Source organism: Tachypleus tridentatus, chromosome 13, assembly GCF_004210375.1.
Source record: "Tachypleus tridentatus isolate NWPU-2018 chromosome 13, ASM421037v1, whole genome shotgun sequence".
NCBI lineage: Eukaryota > Metazoa > Arthropoda > Merostomata > Xiphosura > Limulidae > Tachypleus > Tachypleus tridentatus.
The window spans coordinates 16,250,458-16,274,360 of record NC_134837.1 but is presented as its reverse complement, the minus strand read 5'-3'; the positions used below and the strand labels follow the sequence as shown (position 1 = coordinate 16,274,360).

The 23,903-nt window shown below is 33.3% G+C and overlaps 1 protein-coding gene across 1 annotated transcript in view; it reads left to right on the top strand.

Annotated features, from left to right (window-relative positions):
• LOC143240749 (uncharacterized) overlaps window positions 1-23,903 on the top strand; it is a 145,440-nt gene that overhangs the window by 6,814 nt on the left and 114,723 nt on the right. The window contains exons 2-5 of the mRNA XM_076483711.1: window positions 7,342-7,394; window positions 9,647-9,751; window positions 14,014-14,063; window positions 22,966-23,023. Of these exons, the coding sequence (XP_076339826.1) occupies window positions 7,342-7,394; window positions 9,647-9,751; window positions 14,014-14,063; window positions 22,966-23,023 (266 nt within the window). The remainder of the gene's footprint in view (window positions 1-7,341; window positions 7,395-9,646; window positions 9,752-14,013; window positions 14,064-22,965; window positions 23,024-23,903) is intronic.

Sequence of the window (23,903 nt, the reverse complement as noted above, 5' to 3'; positions counted from 1 at the left end):
AGGCCAGGCTTAATATTATTTGTGGTTACTGTAACCCTAAACGTATTTAAAATGTGTATAACTGGGCAGGTAATTTTTTTTGTTTTTTTTAATTGCTAGGCAATAAAAATTTTCTGAAATACTGCTCTTTCTGTAATCACCAAAAATATAACATTTGAAACCATGAATACAATTACTATCAATGATTATTCTATGAAAAGAATTATAGAAATTTCAAATGGATTGAAGAAAGAACCTGGAGCTCTTTCTATGCTAGTACATTACATGCTGGACATGAGATGGAAGACTAGATGAATTCTTTTGCCATGAGAATCAAGTCTGACCACCATCACTGTCACAAGGAAAAGCATTACACCTGGGCACTAAAAGTGATCTGCTGGATTGCCTGAAGACTTAACTGAGGCTACTTCTCTGCCTCCTGTCATAAATCCAGTCAGTAATGGAGCAGTTGCTATCCTAGTGTTGAAGCCATGAACCACAAAAACATTTGATTATGCTCAATATATGTTGATACCCTGTATTTTGGTCTTCAAGTGAAAAACCTTGACCTGGTTTGGGACAAGCTTGCCCCTAAAGGCACTAACAGAGCTAAACTTGGAACAGGTACATGTAGACATGTCACTGGTTCTGCATCCACACATGGAAACTGGCAGAATTTTTGCATATGAATGAAGATAATTTATTTTTTTTTCCAAAGTATGCCATCCACTGACTAAAGGAACAGGACAAGGAAGTTATAGCCTCTGATAAGAAGCAAGTTCTGTGTGTTCCTACTAAATAAGATATTGTCTCACTGGTGCCATACAATCACAAAGAGGCAGACATCTGCTTGCTGCTTCATGTTTCACATGCCATAATAAATTCACAGGCATTGCCTGTCAAAAATGAGCTCTGTTTGGCTTCAGATGAGGGAAGAGGTATTGCTGTCTTGCCACACATAAAACAGCTGCTGCTATTGGAAGAGACAGTACCTTTTGGCCTTTCAATATTTCATGCAGTGACTGGTTGTGATACTGTGTCAGCTTTTGTTTGGTATGGAAAGAAAACTACCTGAGCAGCATGAAATGAGTTGCTGGAGTTTGCCAATGAAGAAATCATCAGAAATTCTTCTGCTACATATGCAGGGGAGGAGTAACTAGACGTAGAATCTATCATCTTCAACTGCGGATGTACAAAGAATAAAGACTGACTATATGACACAAAGTGTACTACCATTCATGAAGTAGCAAAAGCATACTATGAGCTCCATGCTTATAGTTGCAAAAAGGGATACCACAGTGTATACAAATTCAAGAGAACTGCTCTTCAATTCACTGGTCTGTGCTTATGTGTAGGAGAGTGCTCACAGAACTGACTGTGAAGTCCTTCACATTGTAAGAAATAATACTGTATGCAAACCATGGTGTGAATTTTCTGTTTTCACTAATAATATTCATATTTGCACAGTACATTGCATAATGTATTCATAGGCTGTCCTACCTATTAGGCAAACCGGGCAATTGCCTGCAGCCCCACACATGAAAGGGCCCTCGATGCTATGCCATTTAATCTACTTCTGAATTTTCTTCTCATTATGGGGTCCCTTAATCTATCCCGGCTGCTGAATGACTAAGGCCAGCCCTGAGCATACTATATCCTGAATCCAGTTGTACAGCTGCAGCAGGTGTCAAGAGAATCAATTAAAGACTCGTTTAGACTATTTTCTGGTGACTCATGAAATCAATACTTGGCAATGTATGATTTCACATTTCTACATTTTCTGCCTCTTTCAGCTAAGCAACTACTACCACTAAATGGTGTAACTAAAATGGTTTATTTCAGAAATGTGAGGTAAAATATAATCTTGTTTCTAGTACTGGCTTTGAAAGATCACAAAGTACTTTTCTAGTCACTTTAACCAAAGGATTGAGACACCTTGTTTTGCTGGTGACCAGTACTGAGTGGTTTAATTGTGTCATTCCTCTACCTGTTGTTCAGCATCTTATAAGGGAAGTTCCTGATTCCTCCCAATCTAAAAATAAGCATTTTGACGCGTAGTTCAAATGTGTCAAATTTGATGCTTTTATTGCAAAATATGTCTTTCATACAGATAAACCTAGATATATTGTATAATCTTCTACTTCATGAGGTATTTTGGGTTTATAATTTTTATTATAAATGTTTTTTCATATAAAAAAATATAAACTGTTACAAAATATTTTGTTTCATTTTGTCTAAATGCATACTTACAAACAAAATTAAATTTTAAAAGTTTTTTTTTAACATATTTAGGTAATGAAAGGGTAAGGGGTTAAAGAACAGTTAATGCCTGTGTTATGCTATTTCAAGATTGTAAACACAGTCCCCAAGGAACAACAACTGAATAAAAGAAAGCTGACACATAGCTTTTCTATAACCTGTTCTTGACCAATAATATTCAGCTGTTAGATAATTGAATTCAAGTATTGGACAAGTGAAGCCAGTTGTTTTACACACTTATTTTTTTAGTGATAAACCTAATGAAAATCCCAGTAGTCCTCATGTGATTCCTTTTTAATAGTCAGTAACTATTGGTTTGGTGACACTTGGGTGACTGGATAAGTTGTTGAAAGACAACTGGTCCAAAAATAAACTTCTCAGCAACTGTGTCATGAATAATTATATCTAAAATCTTTCTATTTTTTGGTTAAACTGTAATGTTCTCTCACAGGATAAATATTAACACTTTCTAAGTTGTTATTCCCCAAGCTTAAAACTATACCTTTTAGTACTACAAGTCATTTTGCATATTCAGATCAATTTGTTAAGATTGTGAAGATCTGTTTATATAAGAGAAGCCTTTGCAATAAACAAGTTTCTTAGCACATCAGTATCATAACAGTATTTATAAGTACTGTTTTCTCTGAAGCCAGCCATGTTATAAGCATAAAATAATGAAAAACCTTTCTTATGGTAATGTTTATGCATTAATCATTTTATCATTGGTTTGTATACTTAAACTAATTTTCTATCCATTATTAATCTTTTTAAACTGATTTTATTGACATCCAGTTTTGCTATTGTATGCTGATACAAATAGTTAGTTCTACAGTGTATTTCAATAAAACTTTAAAGGTAGTATTGCAATTTTAATTAGTACTCCAACACAAGATTAGGTTATGAACTTAATGTGTAATTGATCAGTTATGGGCATTGGTTACATTGATTAGTGCCATGTAAAATAACAGATTAATTGAAATTACAATTACATTTTTTTAATATGAAATTAATCAACTAATAAAATTTCCAATTGTTACTGTCTCTGATAATTCATATGATCTAAGTAAACAAGATATTGCAATTATGATCTGTTGTTATTTGTGACTAACTAAATTAATCTGATTTATTACTATTTTTATTTTCCATCTGTAAAAATCTCACCTGAGAAAAATAAGTTAGGTAAAGGTAATCACAATGAATATGACTGTTAATCGATAAACAAATTCCACTTATTACCCAGCTTAAACCATTTTGCTACTAGTAGGTGAAAGTGCAGGTTACAATCTTATACTGTTACAATCGCAATTTAAGCAAACTACTACATTCTCAGTGTACACAAATAAACTTTGCATCAAAACATAGTTCATAAATAAAATTTTAATGTTATTTGAATGTCACATAATATTAAAATTTTAATATTTGACATTCAGGTTATTAATTTTATAAGAAATATTTTAAAAATCCTCAGTCTCCTGTAATGTGAAAATCATTATATTTATTCTTTAGGTTTCCCTTTTTCTAATTTATTTATTGTTTTTTCTTGAGTACATAATTCGATGTAAATTACTATTTACAATATTGATACCACTAAGGCAGTCTGAGTAGTATTCAACCATATTTGTTTATGGAGTCATAAACTATATAATCAGACAAACTTGTCACACATTGCCCTAATTATTCTAACAATAAGAAAAGCAAAGTTTTAATCTAGTGAATTTTTTAACTGTAAATTGTTTTCAGTATCAAGTATCATCAGTTTTCTACAGTTTGAAGGTTCATTTCATGGTGTTCCAATTGAGCAACAAAGGGAATGCATTTAAGTCTTGTTCAAGTTATGAAACCAGTTAAATTATAGTCATTATAGTGCATTGTTTGCTTTCTTCAGGTTATTGTTTGTATTCTTAGGGGTATTTATGGAAATAACTTGGTGTATTAGCATCTTCATCAAAACAAATTTTTAACTTTCATAAGCAACTGACAGTAAAAATATTGAGAGGTCAGAAGTAAGTACTTGTTTTTCTGTGTATGTTCCTTATATACCATTATAAAAGTAATTAAATTACAAACCTTAGGAACTTGTGGTACTTTTCTCATTATCATATCTCATGTAATAATAGTAAAAATTTTTGATGTACACTGGAGAACAACTTGTGTGCTACTTCATTCAGTCAGGTAACATGAGCTGCATGTTAGCTGAGTGAGTTGCATCTTATGTGGCAGGATTATTAGTTAGACTTGGTTTAAAGGATAATAAAACAATTAAGTATAAGTAGACTGTTACTAGCCTTAAGCTATTCAGAATTAGCAATTGTAGCTTTCTGTTATGATTTCTAGTCATTTTTGAAAGAAAAGAGAGTAATTTGCATGTATTTTATATTTTTTTATGGCAGCTACAAGGTCAGTCAAATTAATTGAAATATATAGGAGTAGGGTACAGAAAGTAACTTATAAAATATTATGGTTGACTGGAAAAAATAATTTCTTATTCGTTTAGATTTTAAAGGTTATGCAACTGAAATTTGGAAATTTTCTGTGGAAGAAAAGTATTTTTAATCTTTAACTCTCTCTCATGGGCTTGGTCTATATGAACAATCAATTGTGATATCATTCTACTAATTTAAAGTCTTTATAGAATTACTATTTCTAACTTTCAATGTAGTGTGTATATCTTCACAAAATTTGCCAGTATTTCAGTTGATATTACAAGTCTTAGACATACAAAACATCATATTTTTAGTAAAATAAAGATTTGTTCAATATTATATTTAATATTTGTTTTAAATAGTCTGTGTGAAAGGTAATTTTCAAAAATCTTATATTTTCTTTGTCTAATTACTAAGACTTCCTAAATATATTCAAACATTTTTTTCAGTATAACAGTTTACCTGTTATTTTCATTATCCTAACTCAAAATGGGATCAGTCAGTTTGTAACCTCATTCTGGAATGACTTCATATTGTAACATGAAATTATGTTTGTTTATTCTAAGTGAGCTCTAAGTGTGTAATAGTAAACATATATTTATAATTAAATATTGTTTTATTGCCTTTTGAATCATAACTAACTTCTGGTCATTCTGTTGTAAGTTGTGCATCACTTGGGGCACATGCAGCTTACGTTACACTTGAATTCATTACTCCTGAGCTACCACAACTGGTACAAGCATCTTGCATGCATGTCTCATGAAAATTTTTTAAACTAAATTATTATTTATTTTACTTAATCTAATCTTAGCTAACCTAAAATATCATTGTTTTTACATTTATTTACTTTTATGGTTAGACCTGGCATGGCCTTTTAGTTTGTAAAAGTATTAACAAATTATGAGAGAGAGGATCTGACAGGTGGGTCTGAGTTTCTATTCAATAGTTTTGTAACCAAACAAGTTTGAAGGTCATTATAAATGTGGTTTATCTGAGCAGTGTTGATTTAATATACAGTAATTTGTTTAATTTCATACTTTTTCTTGGGGTGGTAGGTAAAATAGGGTTGGTGACATGATAAGAGAAAATGTTGTGTCACACTAGTGGAAATTTAGGATTTTTTAAAATATTGGCTTGTAGAGTTAAAAACTTGTATGCTGTTAAAATATGGCTTATTAACTGAGATTTTTGCTATCCTAATTGGTCTAACATAAAAAGTTTAATCAAATTTTGAATCTAGTGTTGTGCAGCAAAGGATACCCATGGTGATAGGGTTAATATGAAAATCACTTTGCATTCAGAGCAATTAACACTCTAATTCCATATTTTCACATATAGAATTTTGGTAAAAATATTTTTTTTAAAAATTGATTTTTTTTGTGTATAGCAAACTTAAAATATATGCTAAAAATGTATCAAATTTCATGAAGGAACATAAAACATCTTAAAAGTTATAGTTTAGAAATTATGATGATTACTTTATGGTTACAGGGTTGGTCATATCAGCCATGCCAGTATGAATAGAATTAAAGAATTAAGCTCGGCTATGTATCGAACTATATCCTTCTTCTCAGTACTACAAATAAGATTTTAAGTGGTATATTCTATAATAGTGAAAATACAAATCCTTCATTTATTAAAGAAATCTTTTTCGTGAAATGGAGAAACTGTTCCAGTGAATTTTGTCTAGAGTTAAAATGCTCATGAGAGTAAGACATTAATAACTTGCCTGTAGATATTCATACTAGTTCCTGTTGTTAACAATCGCCAGTTCAAGGGACTTAGAAAGTGCTCACTTCCAGTAAAAAGAATCATCCCCCATCGTTCTCAACGTATCTGTAGAAGATTAAAGGCAATAGAATTAGTATCTTTTATTCAGAAGAGAAAAAAATGATAACGGTGTATGTTAACTACATGCAAACTTTTTATTCAGGCTATTTATGGCAAAGATTTTCAATATCAGTAATTTGGTATTCTTAGGTCAGTTCGAAATACTTGAGTTATGTTGTTAAGTCCATCAAATGAGAATTGATCGTGATATAGAATTAAGGAGCAATACTAAATTAACTTATTGACACTATTCTATGTGAAATTAAGAGAATGGACAAACAAAAAAGGTGATAAACAAGATGAACAAATAGTCTAATAAAACACGCTACATAAAAACTGCCTGACTATATAATGTTTTTCTACTAGGTCCGGAACTATGGTTGAGTTTGTATTGAACATAAAATTAAATTTGAGGAAAGACTGAGCAGAATTAATTTAAGATTTATACTGAATAAAAATGGAACTTTTCACTGCTTTATATAGTGCAACTTTAATATTATGTGGCTGTCTATTCTCATTTCACATAAGTAGCTATGAACTTTGTAGATGTTACTGTACATTTATTGAAGGACATTACCCTGCATTGTTCAGGTCAAACTTGTAACCAAAGATATGGGTACTTGCTTCATAAATATTTTGTAATGAAAAGGTAAGTATAGGGTTAAATGATTTATTATAAGAGGAAGTAAGAGCGTGTGAAAATGGTATGTAAGAGTGATTGAAGTACACCTCTGAGTAATGGTAAAACATATATAAGGTAGTTATTAAGCTAGGAAATAGGTTATTTATTGTTTTAGGAGTTGTATTTCTTACTTCACATAACTCAACTATAAACTGTCTATGTTCACAGAGTGGGAAGTTTCAGGAATGATATGCCTCCTTCGTTATGTCAGGATAAGTCAGGTAATGTTATTATTAATAATCAGTGCTAAACAAAATAAGTAAAATATATTGTTCATTTCTGAAACATAATGAAGTTTAAAACATTGAATTGTGGTATAACAACATGATGTTTTGAAAGTTTTGTTTATGTATTTCTTCCATGTTCATCTTGTCTTACATAGAGACTTCTTGAAATACAAATGTAACTTGAGGTCAGATGTTCATCTAATCTCTCATGTGCTCAAAAAGTTAGCTGTAAGGTTTTGTAATAAATTTTAATGAGAGTGGTTTCAGACTAAATACATATTAAACAATGTTGCAGTTTTAACGTACTTCTGATACTGCTATGATCCAACTTAAGGGATTGGTAACTAATGTTACGTGCTTTCACTTGGTCCTTCAGTGGAGCAGTTGCAGTAAGTCTTCAGACTTGTGCTAAAATCAGGGTTTTGATCACCCTTGGTGGACACAGCAGATAGCTAAAATCAGGGTTTTGATCACCCTTGGTGGACACAGCAGATAGCTAAAACTTGCTTCTTCTTCAGAAAAAACTTCTTGTGCTAAGTTTGTAATTTGGATTTGCATCAATAGTGTGCAGGAGTGGCTTATGGTATGCAGACAGTAGTTGCATAATAGTTCATGTGTCTTCTAGCAATATATTTAGAGGGGTTTTGAGAAATAATTATTTAGTGAGAGGTTCATGTTGTGCATGATACACCATTTTTTGAATAAACAAGGATTTTTTGCTGTGAATTTCAGTCAGCTCTGATGCATTTGTTAAATTAATTTTTTGTTGTATAGTTTAAATAAAAGTATGCATTTTAAATTTTATTAATTTTTTGTGCCAAATTTAGATAAAATGATTAAATATTGTTTGTATGCAAAATTCTAAATTTATTAGGTCTGCTGATGGAGTTTTGAGCTTTTTTTAAATTTAATCTGCTTTGTTTACAAAATACAGATTGTAGTCATATGGCATTGCCCTGAAAATAATCAAATGTCAGTGATAAAACTTAAATTCATGTTTGAATTTCTTTTAATTTGTACATTAAATATGTTTTTCTTCTCAAATTTACCTTCTTTGTTTACAAAAGTTTGATTGCACTCATATGATGCATATGCAATGCTATATGATGTTTATCCCATCAGAAGTGTGATCTGTTTTGTTCACCTCTTTTGTTATGATTTACTCAACATTTATAAGGTAGACATAACAGAAGGCAGTGCTATCTGTTTTTCACTGTGTTAATGTGTAGATGTACAGCACATTGTCCTTCGAGAAAATACACTAATCAGTTGAAAACAGTTTTCATTGGTGAGGAAGTCAGTTGAATTAGTGTGTAGCCATTTGGTAACTAAGCACACAAAGGGATAATTGTCATTGAATAATAAATTTTAATTTCAGTTTTGTTTAACATTCTAAAGAGACTTGTTTATTCTTTAGTGGTTGTACCCTAACTGTATATAATGTAATTGTTACTGCAGAATTATGCTGTTGTAAGTGAATGTATTTCCCAGCATCCTTGAAAACATAAATGTATTCAAGTCCATGTGTGGCTCTCCTACTTAACAAGAGAAATTGCAACTAACTAGTGACACTTATTACAATCATGGAAATTAAAATCATATATTAATGCTGGCTGTGTTTTGAGAATTATCTGTCTTTTGGCTGCAGGACATAAATTGTTTATTTTACATCATTGGACTTTGATGAAATTAAATTTTAAAACAAATAGCAGTTAGTTCTAACAAACCTGCAAAGAGGGTGTTTTTTTTTTTGAAGAACCTTAACTTTGCTTCTTAGTTATAGGAATAAAACTGATCAACTTTTATACAAATTAAGCAAAAATCACTAAATATTAATACAAAAGTATTTTGTCATAAATTTAAAGGTAGAAGTGGTTCGTTTATTTTAATTTTTTGGTTTTTTTCTTCTACAGAATTAAATTGCAAATATAAAATATTTTGAGACATTTGTTATACAGACTTAAGAATTATCATAATTAACGTGCAGTTTTTGTAGGTTATTTAATCTGTGTTTCAATTAGCAGAGGAGCTGCTTCAGAGAATTATCATAATTAACGTGCAGTTTTTGTAGGTTATTTAATCTGTGTTTCAATTAGCAGAGGAGCTGCTTCAGAGAATTATCATAATTAACGTGCAGTTTTTGTAGGTTATTTAATCTGTGTTTCAATTAGCAGAGGAGCTGCTTCAGAGAATTATCATAATTAACGTGCAGTTTTTGTAGGTTATTTAATCTGTGTTTCAATTAGCAGAGGAGCTGCTTCAGAGAACAGTCGTTGTAAAGAGGGATGAATATGGCTATGGTTTGACAGTATCGGGCCATCATCCTGTATTTGTTCAGTCACTAAAAGAAGGTGAGAATTAAGTATGTGACTAGATGTATTAATGTTTTATGTGAATATAACTTATTGTACAACATTAAGACACTTTCATATCTCTCAAATCATGAAAGAGGGAAACCCTAACCACTCATTCTAGGATGTATTCAATATGATAAGTGAAAATTTGTGTTAAGCAAACATAATGATTCGGTATTCATTCTGTATTGTTCATTTTGAAAAGTTGCTGATGTTATAAATAAATAATTCTGAGTATTTATGTAATTTGTGTGTGTGTGTATTACAGTGATATTGTAATTGTGTGACTACCATTAATTTCTTTCCATCTTCATATTTGTATTTTCATGTACCTCGTACATGATTTAAAAAGTACAGTATCTTAACGTGTACACCCAAGTTACCAATGAAAGCAATTAACTTAGAACTCCCTTTTAATATGAATGTGTGGTTATAGATATTAAAAATGTTAGTGTTATTAATTATGCTGTGTACATCATTTGAAGCTTATTCTGAGTAAGATATAAAAAGTTGGGTATTTTTCTGACCACAATAATATTGGAATTGATTACTGAAACTGAAGATATATTTAAGTTTTTTGTTTCATTTCCAAAATTCCCGTTATTTTAATGTGTCCTTTAAGAAGCTGGAAAAGACTGTTTAAAAGTTAACTAGTCATAAGATATTAATATCAGGTCTAATACATTTTTGACACTACATTCTTTATCTAATTTCTTAGGGATTTCCAATATAATAGGCCTAATGAGAATTTACTGTGACAAATATAGTTGAAATGTTCCAGTGTTATTATGATAAACAACTTGTTAAACTTGTTTATTATGATAAACAACCAAAGATAAAAAATCTTGACTGTTATGAAATTAGACCCATACCATGACTTGAGTGCAACCAAGTGAAAATGTACGATTGATTGTATAATATCGTGAGGAAACTTTATAGAAAACTAGAAAAATTTATAGATGTACATTTAGTAGGTCATACAACCAGTGGGGAAGAAAAACTTCAAATATTCCCAGATTGTAATAAAATGCATTCATATGGTGGACTTTTATTAGAGTTTAACATAATAGGTGCTATTCACAGTTGTTTCTATAAGAGTTCTTAAACGTTGAAAATTGTAATGGTTGGCATATCACATGACAGTAAAAACTGCAGTTGTAATTGCTATTATAGATTTATTTTTAAAATAAAGAAATTAAACTTGGATAATATAAATATTTAAGTTATAACATACTTAATAATTTCATTAAAATACATTGATAGTTAATAGGTTTAATTAAGTTTTGAATATAATGTAGTATCAATGTAGAAAGAAATTTAAAATGTCTGCAGGTTAAAATGGTTAAAGAAGAGACCTGACTGTGAGTTACATTTGTATTGATCTCTGAAAACATGATTTGTAGCTTATTTATTCTGAAAGAGACCCATATTGTTAGGTTCTTTCTCATATTGATATATATATATATAGCTGAAGTACTCTGTGCAAGACCCTACTATGGGATATTTACATCTATCTAGATCCAAGTACATAAGCAATTTCTCTTCATATTTTTAGCATAATTACTGTAATTTTACACAAGTTTTTGAAAATGCTCTGGTTAATTTAAGTATTATGAATTTATCATGTGAATCTACTTGAAATTTTTTTAAGCTTTGAGTAAAATGTATAGATCTGTTGAACATAAAATAGTATATATTACAAAGGATTTGTCTGTGAATGCCAATCTGGCTCATAGTGTTGACAAGTCACGAGATGATGTCCGTGTGAAAAATAACTGTTTTTGTCCATTGTGCAGTTGGTTACATTTTCACTACCTCCAGAATGTCCAAAATGCATATATACAATGGTTTTCAGTATGTTTGTATATTGTAATAATATTTACTCTGTCACAAACTGCTGTTAAATCACCAGTGCAGGATGAAGTGAATATTTGATAACATTAACATCATGTACATAATACTGTGTTCAAAGATTGTAACATATGCAATTTTATTTCTATCTGTGCCCACAAGAGTTAAAGGTGTTTTGTTTCAAGGGTATAAATGTTTTAAGGCTTAGTGAAACAGATTGTAGGTGTCCTCTTTGATTAAAAAAAATTAAAAGGTTTGAAAACAAGTTTGAATATTAAGGTTAAGATTTGAAAATCCATACCAAAGATTTTTTTATTGTTTTTGTCAAATATATTTAATTATAAGAGGTCCTGACTTCTGAAATGACCCATATGATAATGTCATATAACTGTTTATTTCAAGTTAACTAAACATTGGTTGTATAATTATATAACTGAGAAGAAGTAAATTATACCATTTAGTCTTAATTGGAGAAGTTGACCTGTCAGTCCATATTTTACTTTGTTAGTGACTTATCTATTTTACAAAGCATAAATATTGTTCCTTGAAACTAAGTTTTAACTCATTCTTCCAGCTTAAAAAATGTATAAATGAGTTTTCTTTATGGGTCACAGGGCAAAGAGATTGCCATCACATTGGTTGATTTGTGTTCAAAACTTTTTGAACTAAGATTTTATGAATTTATGTCAGTATATTTAGAGTTAAATTTGAAATCATAATTCAAAGTTTAATATTATATGTGCTTTAATTAGAAGTAAATATTAATAGAACACGTAAATATTGATTGTTGTTTAAATCACATAGTATGTTGAATGTAACAGTATTTAAAATCAGATGTTTGTGATACCAAAAGAATAAGTTTATAGTTTTGTACAAATTAGGAACTCGGTTTACTAGTATTATCAATTTAAAATATAAGAACCTCGTAACTTTATTCTTCTTATGTACCAAATCAAACACAGTGGCCCCGATCACTTCTTTCAGTTTTTGGAAATGGTCCCTTATGTACATTTACTTCAACATATAACACATGAATAACCAATTGACAGATTAGAATGTCCCCAGAGTGGTTTTCTCAACCATTCTAATGTTTGAAAAGGCTGTCACATTAATTTGATCAAAGATTTCAAGGAGGTAGGTTATGTTGTTACTATGCTTGAAGTTTCATATCTTTTTGAAATCTAAATACATCTTAGTTACTAAGCTTAATACATTACAGAGGAGTTCTAGAATATTATCATAGTTATGATTTTTTGGTTATTCAGCTGTATCTATAAAGCTAAAAATAATTTTCTTATATCCTACACTGCAAAATTTTAAAAGGCTAAACAGTCTGTGTCCTGCAACAATTGAGTACAAAGGTTGTAGTGAGAAGAGGCAGTTGTGTGCTTTACTCCTTGATTTATTGTTCTATATTTTAATAAGTTTAATAATTTGTATCTAAATTGTAATAATGTATATACATTATGTATACTAATTTAAATGTGACTGCATATTACAAAATACTAGTCCACTAAAACACATTCAAGACAGGGAAGACTAAAGGTCAGTTTTTTTTTATTATTGGATAGTCACATGTGCACTGTGTCAGTGCAAGTTAGGTTATGTTTGGTAGGCATGACTGGAAGGTCGATATATATAACATTATGAGATTTAAGCTACTTATAGTAAACATTTGTATCTTTGTATTATAATATATAATCATTCTGGAATGAGAAAAACATAATCAGTATTTATTTCCTAATTTTTTAATGATAGTGATGAGGTTGGTCAAGTGACAGACCCCACGTAGCTAAAGAGTATATAACGTGGCATAATATAAAGTCTTACTGAAAAAAAACATTTGATTAATGTTTTAGAGATTATAGAAATAATATTTAAGATTTTTTGGATGAAGAATAGTTTTCTCCATCATAACATGAAATCACTTTGCACTCAAACTAGTAATGAAACAGACTCATATTTTCATTAAAAAATATTTTTTTTGTGTACAAAATACTTGTAATATTTTCTGAAACTCTACCAAATATTGTGAAGACAGACAGGCTGTATCAAATGTTAGTACAAATATTTAATGTATAAGGGGTAAATATGTTCCATATGTAATGAAATCATTTCTTCTCAACATCCATACAAATTTTCATGACATTAATTATTTCATTAATGTACATTAAACAGATGCATCAAGGAAAAAAAAAAGCTAAAGTCCATTGTCTTTCTTCATGGACTGAAACATTTGTGACAATAAAGTTTTGGACTGGAGGCTGGAATTTGTGTACTTTGAATAATATTTATGGCTATTCATCAGTTCTTGGAAAGGGATTGATCAACTCTTTGCAATATCACTGTGTTAATGTAAGAGTTACTCAGTATGATTAGCTGTTAACTACATGTCATATACACTTTAGATGGTGCTGCTGCAAAGGTGGGAATACAAGAAGGTGATCGAATAATAAAAGTAAGTTGTTTTTCTTTATAAGAATCTCTTTAAAGAACAGTTCAGTTTCTGTTGAAATGAAATATTAATTTTATACACAATAGTAAACTTTACTATATAATTGTGAAAACTGACTTTATTTACAAACTGAATTAAATGGTGTCACAATGTTGTTTATTGGTAAGGCTGATGCAAAAATATGCAAGTCATGTTTTCCCAGTATTTGGGAAGGGTTTTATATTTCCTTGGCTTTTTTTATCACACATGATTTTGTTGGTAATTTAGTGCTAAATGAAGTCTATATTGATGGCTCATCTATAACTAAATATTGGCACGAGAGCAGAATTTAAATTGTGTTAATTTCATACATTAATAATAACATAATGTAGCTTTAAGCTAAACAGCTGCAGATTTATGTTTTTTAAATTGTTATAAAAGCAATGCTAATTTTATGATGTTTTGAAATTCTAGGCATTATAGATGTAGTAAGGTTCTGTAATGGAATGTTTTATGGGATTTTTTTCTAATGTGAATGATGTTTTGGTTTTTATATTAAAACCTGAATGTTATATGAAACTTTTATTTAGCATGATTATACCAGCATTTGTTGACTACTTTTTGTTGTTTTTGAGTAACGGATAAAATAGTTTGAAATCTTTTTCTCCTCTGCTTTAAAAATTTGAATATGTACTCAGCTCTTTCTGCTGACATTATAACCTGAAAATAATTGATAATCATATAAATTCCATAAAAATTGAGAAGACTACAGATGTTTTTACATGACTAGTAACTTTGGATTATATAAAGCTTAAAATGAATGTTAGTATCTTAAAACATATTTGTGTTTAATCATCACCAAATGTTTCAGAAACTGTATATCATTTATGATACAACTGATATGTTGATTGTCTTAGATAATAGCTATTGGTTATTATGTCCCAAGTATAGCTTTTGTAAACAAAGTTTCATAGTTTGAATAATTTTAAGATGTGGTCAGTAGTGGACTGCCACTTTAACTGATGTCATTTAATAGGCATGTTTTTCATTCCTGTAATACACAGTTATAAGTTTTTGTAAACCATTTATGCTCTTGTAAAAATTATTTTCAAGCTTCAAATGTGAAATGAAGTACAAACTTCTCTACTTCTCTGTCAAAAGTCAAAATTGCTTTGTATATTACAAACTGAAGAAGAAAGTGTTTATTTTACTGTAATTTGTTATTTTCAGTGTGTGTTTTGAGTATTTAAAAATAAGTTTCACTGATTATCTCATCAATTTGCTTGACATCACAAACCAGCTAGTATGAATTTACATTGTGAAAAAAGTATTAGCAGGTCAAGGATATTTTCAAGTTGCAGAGTTACATATCACAAAATACTGCAAATAATTTACACAAACAACAAAAAAAAAAAACCTTAATGTGCAGTCCTGCAAACATTTATAAAGAACATATAAGAATAATACATGTACAGCATAAATCTTAAAACACTTAAAAAAAAAAAAACACTCTTCCAGATACTTCAAGAAAAATATATTCAAATTTTCTCTCATTTTTATATTAACGTCAAATTGGAACCAATGATAAAATTTCTGTTGTAATGTTTGCCGTATTTAATGCAGAGTTTCAAGCTTAATATGATGGTTCAAGTATTGTTTTCAACTTTGGAAACAGCTGTAGAAAATGCCTGCTGCAAAACAATTACAGTAGTCTGTGACAGAATTATCAAGAATTTGCTGCTGTTTTCACAAGTGATCTGTATTTAATGTGTGTTTAAAATTACAGAATCCACATATCCAGGTCCAGTTAGTAGTTAGTGTTCCTGACTAAGATTCTAAGGGTCCATGGTACCCTTCCAGTTGCTGCAACATCTTATTCTGCACTTTAGGGTTATAGATGCATTATAAGAGTGATAGTTGAATCTTGTTATTCAATAAGTGTATCCTAAGAGTTGATGATGGTGTTGCCTTCACTGCTAGTCTTGTCAGTTCAGTATTTGACCCAAAAAAAGCCCCTCGGTGTGGATTTCTGTACGTGGTGAGGGGACCTCCCAGGGAAGGTTCTGTTCTGTCTGGTTACCTTCTCTGGGATCTAAACATCCACCCACATGTTTGCTGTGCGTGGTGACCCGTGAAGGAGAGGAGAGGATCCTGGTAGTTGAGGGGTCCAACCCTAACACACCACTTTGGCCTTGAATTCCTGTAGATGGGTGGCCCCCCTTGGGTCATTCGGCTGGTCCACTGGGGCTAGAGTCAACCAAGTACCAGTGTTGGAAGTTCTCAAAGGGTGTTGTGTACATTGTGCCTGATGCTTGTGTTTGGGTATAGTGCTCACGAAACCCTGGCATTGCTGCATTGTCCTTGCATGACATTGTAGTGCATCCCCTCATTAGGGCTCCATGGTGGGTGGAGTCAGTGGGTACCGAAATTTTTCTTTTTTCCTATGGATCTTCCTTCAAAACATTTAAATAAAATAGTGAAAAAACAGTCAATAGGTAAACGACCACGTCTTGAAAACTCTGAGCAACAATCTTCAACATCTGTAACACAAGTACCTCATTTTCTTATATTACACTCTTTCAGAAAAACCTTTAGGACAAATGTTCCCCTTTTTTATTCAGAAGGGACTAGAGGGTCTTGCTGGCTGTCTAAACTCAGTAAAGAAACTTCGATCTGGAGACATATTAGTTGAAACATCCACAACCCAACACAGTGAACTCCTCTTGAATTCAACGGCAATTGGGGATATACCTATTGAGGTTACCCCTCATGCTACCTTGAATTCATCACGAGGAATTATTGTTGAGAGGGATTTGAAGAATGTCCCCAAGTCAGAGATTCTTGCTTGTCTTTCCACTCAAGGCGTTTCTGCAGTGAGGCGCATTTCCACTCACAAAGATGGAATTAGGATTCTGACCAATATCCTAATATCACCAATATCACCACATCCACCTGCCATTATCAAGGCAGGTTATCTAATTTGCAGGGTATGGCCATACATTCCAAACCCTCTCCGATGTTTCCAATGTCAGAGGTTTGGTCACTCAAAGACATCATGTCGTGTTTCCCTGGCGTGCTCGTTGTGGTGGCAAGGACCACGATGCCTATGAATGTGACATGGACCAACATTGTGCCAACTGCAATGATTCTCACCCTTCCTACTTTCATTCTTGCCCAAAATGGTTGGAGGAAAAAGAGGTGCAGCATTTGAAAAGGACTCATAACATTAGTTATCCTGAGGCTCAGAAATTGCTGCTTGCCGCTCCATCTCAGACAAATGCTGCTGCACTTCGTTCCACAACTACAGTGGGAGTGCAGACAGATCTCTCTGTGCCTCCAAGAGAATCGTTTTCCAAACAAATGAAAAGCCTTTTGACCTCCATGGTTAGAAAGGTTGATGAATCGACTTCCACACCCATCTCTGTTCCTCCCATACATTCCAACAAACCTCAAGTTCTACATCCTTCAGTTTCAGATACAGGCATTTCTTCTGATACATCTTTTTCTCCCACCCCAAGAGGCAAAACAATCATTCATTCGCATCCTCAGTCATTGGAATCCCCTTCCAATTACAAAGACTTGCCCAATCGACCCAGGGCAGGATCCATGTAGGTTGATTGACCTCCTCTGTCTAAGGACAGTAAGGAAAAAAAGACATGGTCGTAAACAGAAGGGTTCTCCAGCCACTTCGCCTACCGATCATTAAGAATGGCCACCTTGATACAATGGAATTGTCGAGGTTTACGTTCTAATCTGGATGATATGAAAACACTGATTGCTTCCTACCATCCTGTATGTCTTTCCTTACAAGAAACATTTCTAAAACCTGCCAATACAGTCACCATTTGGCAATTTTCTCTGTACAGAAATGATAGGCTGTGTGATGGACGAGTACATGGAGGGGTGGCACTATTGGTTGATCAGCATGTGCCCACCCTGTCTTTGTCACTCAACACACCCTTGGAGGCCGTAGCCATCCATGTTTCCTTGGGTCATACCATCACTGTTTGTACTCTCTACCCGTCCCCTGGAGAGACATAGGATCAATCAGACTTTTATGCTCTCATTGAACAGTTGCCGTCTCCCTTTCTACTCCTGAGGGACTTTAATAGACATCATCCTCTCTGGGGAAGTTTTGTTATTGATGGGAGGGGTTGCTCTGTAGAGCGTATGCTCTCTGATCACAACCTTTCTCTTTTCAGTACTGGTTCTTCCACTTATTTTCATGCACCTTGTCAGTCCTTTCCTGCTATTGATCTCTCCGTTTGCTCCCCTTCATTATTCTCCAATTTTTCATGGAGGGTTGACAATAATCCACGAGGCAGTGATAATTTTCTTATACTTTTGAGAGAGGCTAGCTGTGGTCAATGCCACCCTACCCTCGTGCCCTGATGGAGGCTGAATCAGGCAAACTGGTCCACTTTCACTGCTCTCGCAGAACTTAATCCTGCCATTGTGAATCAGCCATCAGTAGACGACTGTGTTGCAGTGGTAACTAGCTGTATTATACAAGCAGCTGCTCAGTGTATTCCTAAAACCTCGACACTTTTTCCACAATATCCTCGTCCGTGGTGGAATGCTGCTTGCCAATTAGCACAGAGGGCTCAAAAACAGGCCTGGGATACTTTTCGTAGATATCCCATACTTTCGAACCTCCTCGCTTTCCAACGGGCCCTTGCACATGCTAGGTAGGTAAGACGTCAAAGCCAGAAGGAATCTTGGATTCAGTTTATAACTAGCATATCTTCTACCATCAGTTCCAAGGTCATATGGGACAGGATTCGAAAGGTCAATGGGCACTACAATTCTGTCCCTCTCTTGATCTTACTCTCTGATGGTTAGGAGGTGGCTGATGTCCGGAGCATCGCTGATACTCTAGGTGAAAGCTTTTGCCAGGTATCTAGCACTTCTGCTTGTTCCTCCACTTTCTTGGCCATCAAGACTTGGGCAGAGCGTTCACCTCTTTCCTTTTGAATGAACTATCTCTTTGACTATAATTGTCCCTTTACACTGGTGGAACTGAAAATGGCCTTTCATCGGTCTGCCAGTACATCTGTTGGACCTGATGATGTACACTGTGACATGCTGCACCATCTATCTCCTGCTTCTCTTGATGTCCTTCTAATTGTCTTGTACCAGATCTGGCAGGAGAATGTTTTTCCCGATGCCTGGTGCCAGGCTATTATTTTACCTTTCTCTAAGCCAGGGAAAATATCCCAAGATTCCTTCAAACTACCGTCCAATTGCTTTGAGGAGTTGTTTCTGTAAGACCTTAGAAAGGATGGTTAATGCTCATCTTGTTTGGTTCCTTGAATCAAACAACCTCCTCTCGCCCATCCAGTGCAGGTTCTGACGACAGCACTCCACCACAGACCACCTAATTTGACTTGAAACATCAATCAGAGAAGCCTTTTTCAAACGCCAACATCTTGTATCAATATTCTTTGACATTGAGAAGGCTTATGACACAACATGGAGGTATGGCATTTTGCAAGACCTCCATACATATGGGTTACGTGGCCATATACCCATGTTTATTAGAAATTTTTTAATGGACAGGAGATTCCAAGTTCGTGTGGGTTCGACACTTTCCCGTTCTTTTCTACAGGAACTTGGACTCCCTCAGGGCTGTGTTTTGAGTGTCACACTTTTCAGTATAAAGATAAATACCATCACTGAACAACTCCCTCTTACTGTTGCGAATGGGCTGTATGTTGACGACTTTCACTTCTCGTGTCAGTCGTCGAACATGAGATATATTGAGCGGCAACGACAAACTACCTTCAGTTGTGTACTGAAATGGACTATGGTGAACGGCTTTAATTTTTTCTCTCTCTAAAACTGTTTGCATGCACTTTTGCCGCCAACGGGGTATTCACTCTGATCCTGAACTTCATGTTTGTGAAGTTTCGCTGTCAGTGGTCCCTGAGACCAAGTTTTTGGGGCTTATCTTTGACCATAAGCTGACCTTTATACCACACTTAAAGCAGCTACAGGTCAAAAGCACAAGAGCACTGAACATCCACCGTGCCCTCTCTACCGCCAGTAGGGGAGCAGATTGGTGTTCTATGTTAAAGGTATATCGTGCTCTTATTTGATCAAAACTCGACTGTTGATCAATGGTCTATGGCTCTGCCAGACTCTCGGCCTTAAAGATGCTGGACCCCATTCATCACCAAGGACTTTGACTCTGCACTGGGGCTTTCCACACCTCTCCAGTTCAAAGCTTATACGTTGAATCTCATGAACCTTCTCTCCACCTTCACCGTTTGCAACTATCTTTACTATATTCTTTGAAACTTCGTTCCTTACCAAAGCATCCCACCTGGGGATGTGTTTTCCTTCCTCAGTGGGCTGTACTTTTTCAGAACAGACAATCTGCCATTGATCCTTTTGGCCTTCGCATCCAGGCGCAACTTGGATGAATTGGGTCTGTCCTTGGACAACATTGCGGAATCCACAGGTCAGCCCATCCCACCATGGCTTATTACAGCCCCCAAATGTGACCTTTCTTTCAGTCATCTGAAAAAGGCAGATACTCCAATTGGAAGTACCGTCTTTTATTTAATGAACATCTTTCAAACAGTCATTCCATTCTAATTTATACAGATAGTTACAAATCAGGTAATTCAGTGGGCTCTGCCATGGTTTACTGCAGTTCAATGGTTGCGTGCAGAATCCCCTCTACAGCTTCTGTGATCACTGCTGAACTGTACGCCATATCTCTTGCCCTGGATCACATTAAAGCTGAGCAGTACTCCAACTGCACTATTTATACTGACTTGCTTAGTTCTATACTGGCCCTGGAATCGCTACATGTTGGCTCACACCCTGTTCTCGACGATATTCAAAACCGACTGACCCATTTCTCATTAACTGCTACTTCTATCCAGTTTTTCTGGATACCAGGCCATGTTGGTATTCACGGGAATGAGCTTGCTGACACGGCAACTAAATCTATCTGCTCTGGCACTATCACCACTGTGCCTATTCCGTACATGGACTATGGTCCTGTATTCAAGGCTCGGCTCCATGCCAGGTGGCAGTCCACTTGGAGTGAGCAACATGACAACAAGCTTTTTCAAATAAAATCCTATATTGGGTTTTGGCCATCTAGCTTCCTTAAGGTTCAGAAGGAGGAAGTTGTTCTAATTAGACTACGCATTAGTCACAGTTTTTTAACTCATCGTTTTCTTTTATCTGGAACTGTTGCACCAGTGTGTAGTTTGTGTAACACTCAAATCACTGTAAGCCACATTTTACTTTCTTGCCATCGTTACGACTCTCAACGACGGCACGATTTTAAACATGTTTTTTCCCAGGGTTTATCTGTAACATTGGACAGTGTTATTGGTGATGGTGACCCTGTCTATCTTGATAAAGTTTTTAATTTTTTAATGGCCATTAATCTTTTTAATCTCATTTAAGTGTTGGATATTTATTCATTAAACCTTTTTCATTGTGTTTCCCTTTTCAAAGTTTCAATCTCTCTCGTTCAATTTGAAATTGAAAAATGGCCAGAACATTAAATAATTCGACACAAGGACTGGAAAGGCCAACTTCAGGTGACTAACGCTGCTGTTTGAATTATCAGTTTGAACTACCCGTTAGTCGTCCTGGTGAGTTGTTATTTCAATTTTGCTGCATGTCTTTTAAACCTTTGGTACTGGCCATAATGACACATTACCTGGAAAACAGGACTGGAAAGACCAACTTCAGGTGACTGACGGTGGTTCTGGTACTTGCCTATTAGTCTTCCTGGTGAGTTATGATCATTACCATTCTGCTACAGGAAGTCCTTTACAACTTTGTAGACTGGATGTCAAGATTGGTTTTATGCAATTTTCTGTTTTTAATTGCTGTTTCGTTTTTACCTTCATTTACTTTTACAAATTTTACTACATTTACTTTACTTTTACCTTTTTACTGGACATTTGGCTACTCATTATTACGATTTTGCTATATGTCTTTTAAAACTTCTATTATTTTACATTTTGATAATGGCTTCTATGACACATAACCAGGACTGGAAAGGCCAACTTCAGGTGACTGACGGTGGTTCTTGTACTTACCTGTTAGTCTTCCTGGCAGGTTATGATCATTACCATTATGCTAGAGACAGTACTTAACAACTTTTTTTACTCTGCTTTCTCCTTTAACATTGTAAACTAGGTGTCAGCATTGGTTTTATGTTTTTTTCTGTTTTTCAATGATGTTTTGTTTTACCTTCATTTCCTTTTCTGTATTTTACTACATTTAAATTGTTTTTACTTTTTTTACCGGACGTTTGGCGCAGATAGCCTAGCTGCTTTGTGCCATAAAACACTATATCAATCAATGAATCAACCCAAAAAAAGCCCTTGTGTAGCACTAAGTGGGTATCTAAAGTAAATAACTCAATGATTTGTGATTCCAATGTGATAAGCAGTATTGCTCATTGCTATCTAAACCTTCACTTTTAGTGATTGCTAATAAATATATACACAAAAAAAGAAACCTGCAGAGATAGCTAAAGTAACCAGAATGACCATTAGAATAACATTTCCTTAATAATAATAATGGTTAGAATAATGTTTTTCACAGTGGTGATGGCTGTAATAATGTTCCCTACAGTAACATTTGCTGAAATAACCCTATCTACAATGATTATAGAGTAAAACATTCTGGCCAAACCTCGCTGTAATCACTGTTTGCATACTTATTGCTTTGTCAGTATTGCAGTTTTTTTGTTATTTTTTCCCTTTCAAGTCATGTTTTAGAACACCTTTGGTTTTAAATTTTAGAAATGGAACTTGTGTGGAAGATTTGTAAATATATAACTGTGTACAGTTGATATAATGTTACATATTATGTTGGTATGATGTTACATATTATGTTGGTGTGAAGCTATTTATAATCTATTAATATTCTTTCTTTTTTGTTGCAGGTTAATGGAACTGTGGTGACAGATGCTAACCATAATGAGGTTGTTGAGCTTATTAGATGTAAGGCTTTATTTTAAAATTGAAGTTATTAGTGTAGTAAGTTTTATTTTTTTTAATTAATTTTTTAAAGTTCTTTAAAAGAAGACTTAATAATATGATGAATGCTTTAAAAAATGTATTTCTGAGTGAAATGTGGTACAGTTGTTGGTGTCTTCCTTGTGAAACAGCCAGTCTATGGTCTGTTTATTTTCTGGAGTCTTCCATCTTCATTTTTGATGCCTATTTATGGTAATGTATTTAAAGATTGAGCTGTTTCTTTTTTAAATGTCTACTTGATTACTTTCAGTTAATTGATTGGCATATGTACCATACTTATATACTTAAGTATTTTTTAAACAGATGACTCATCTATTTTTGATATGATGATTAGCATTGTTTCAGACCTGTACTTTCAAAAAGTGTTTACTCAAAATAGACCAATCACACCATTGGCTAAACAAGTCTGTGGATTTTACTACCACTAGTGTGCACAGCAGTTAGCCAGTTATGTAATTTTGTGCTTAACTACAAAACACCTCTACTAGTATTACTAATAAACTTATATTACTTTCACTTTCAGTAATTTTTAGTTGTATTGATAATAAAATTAATCACCTGCAAAAGTTATTATGAGTTGTAATAATATTGGTTATAATTCAGCAATTTCCAGGCTTCTATTTTTATTTTTAATAATGCAATTTACAAGAAAAGATTAGTTAAAGATAAACATTTCAGATTTTTAAATGAAACTAAATAATTATAATTGTATTTCATATTCTTAGTGGTTATAAACAGAATGCTAGTTTTCAGATTATTTTGATCAAAGTCATGACTTGTAAAGTCATAGCACTTACATTTTCACTTATTTTGAATATCACCATTATAAAAAAACAATGTAAAA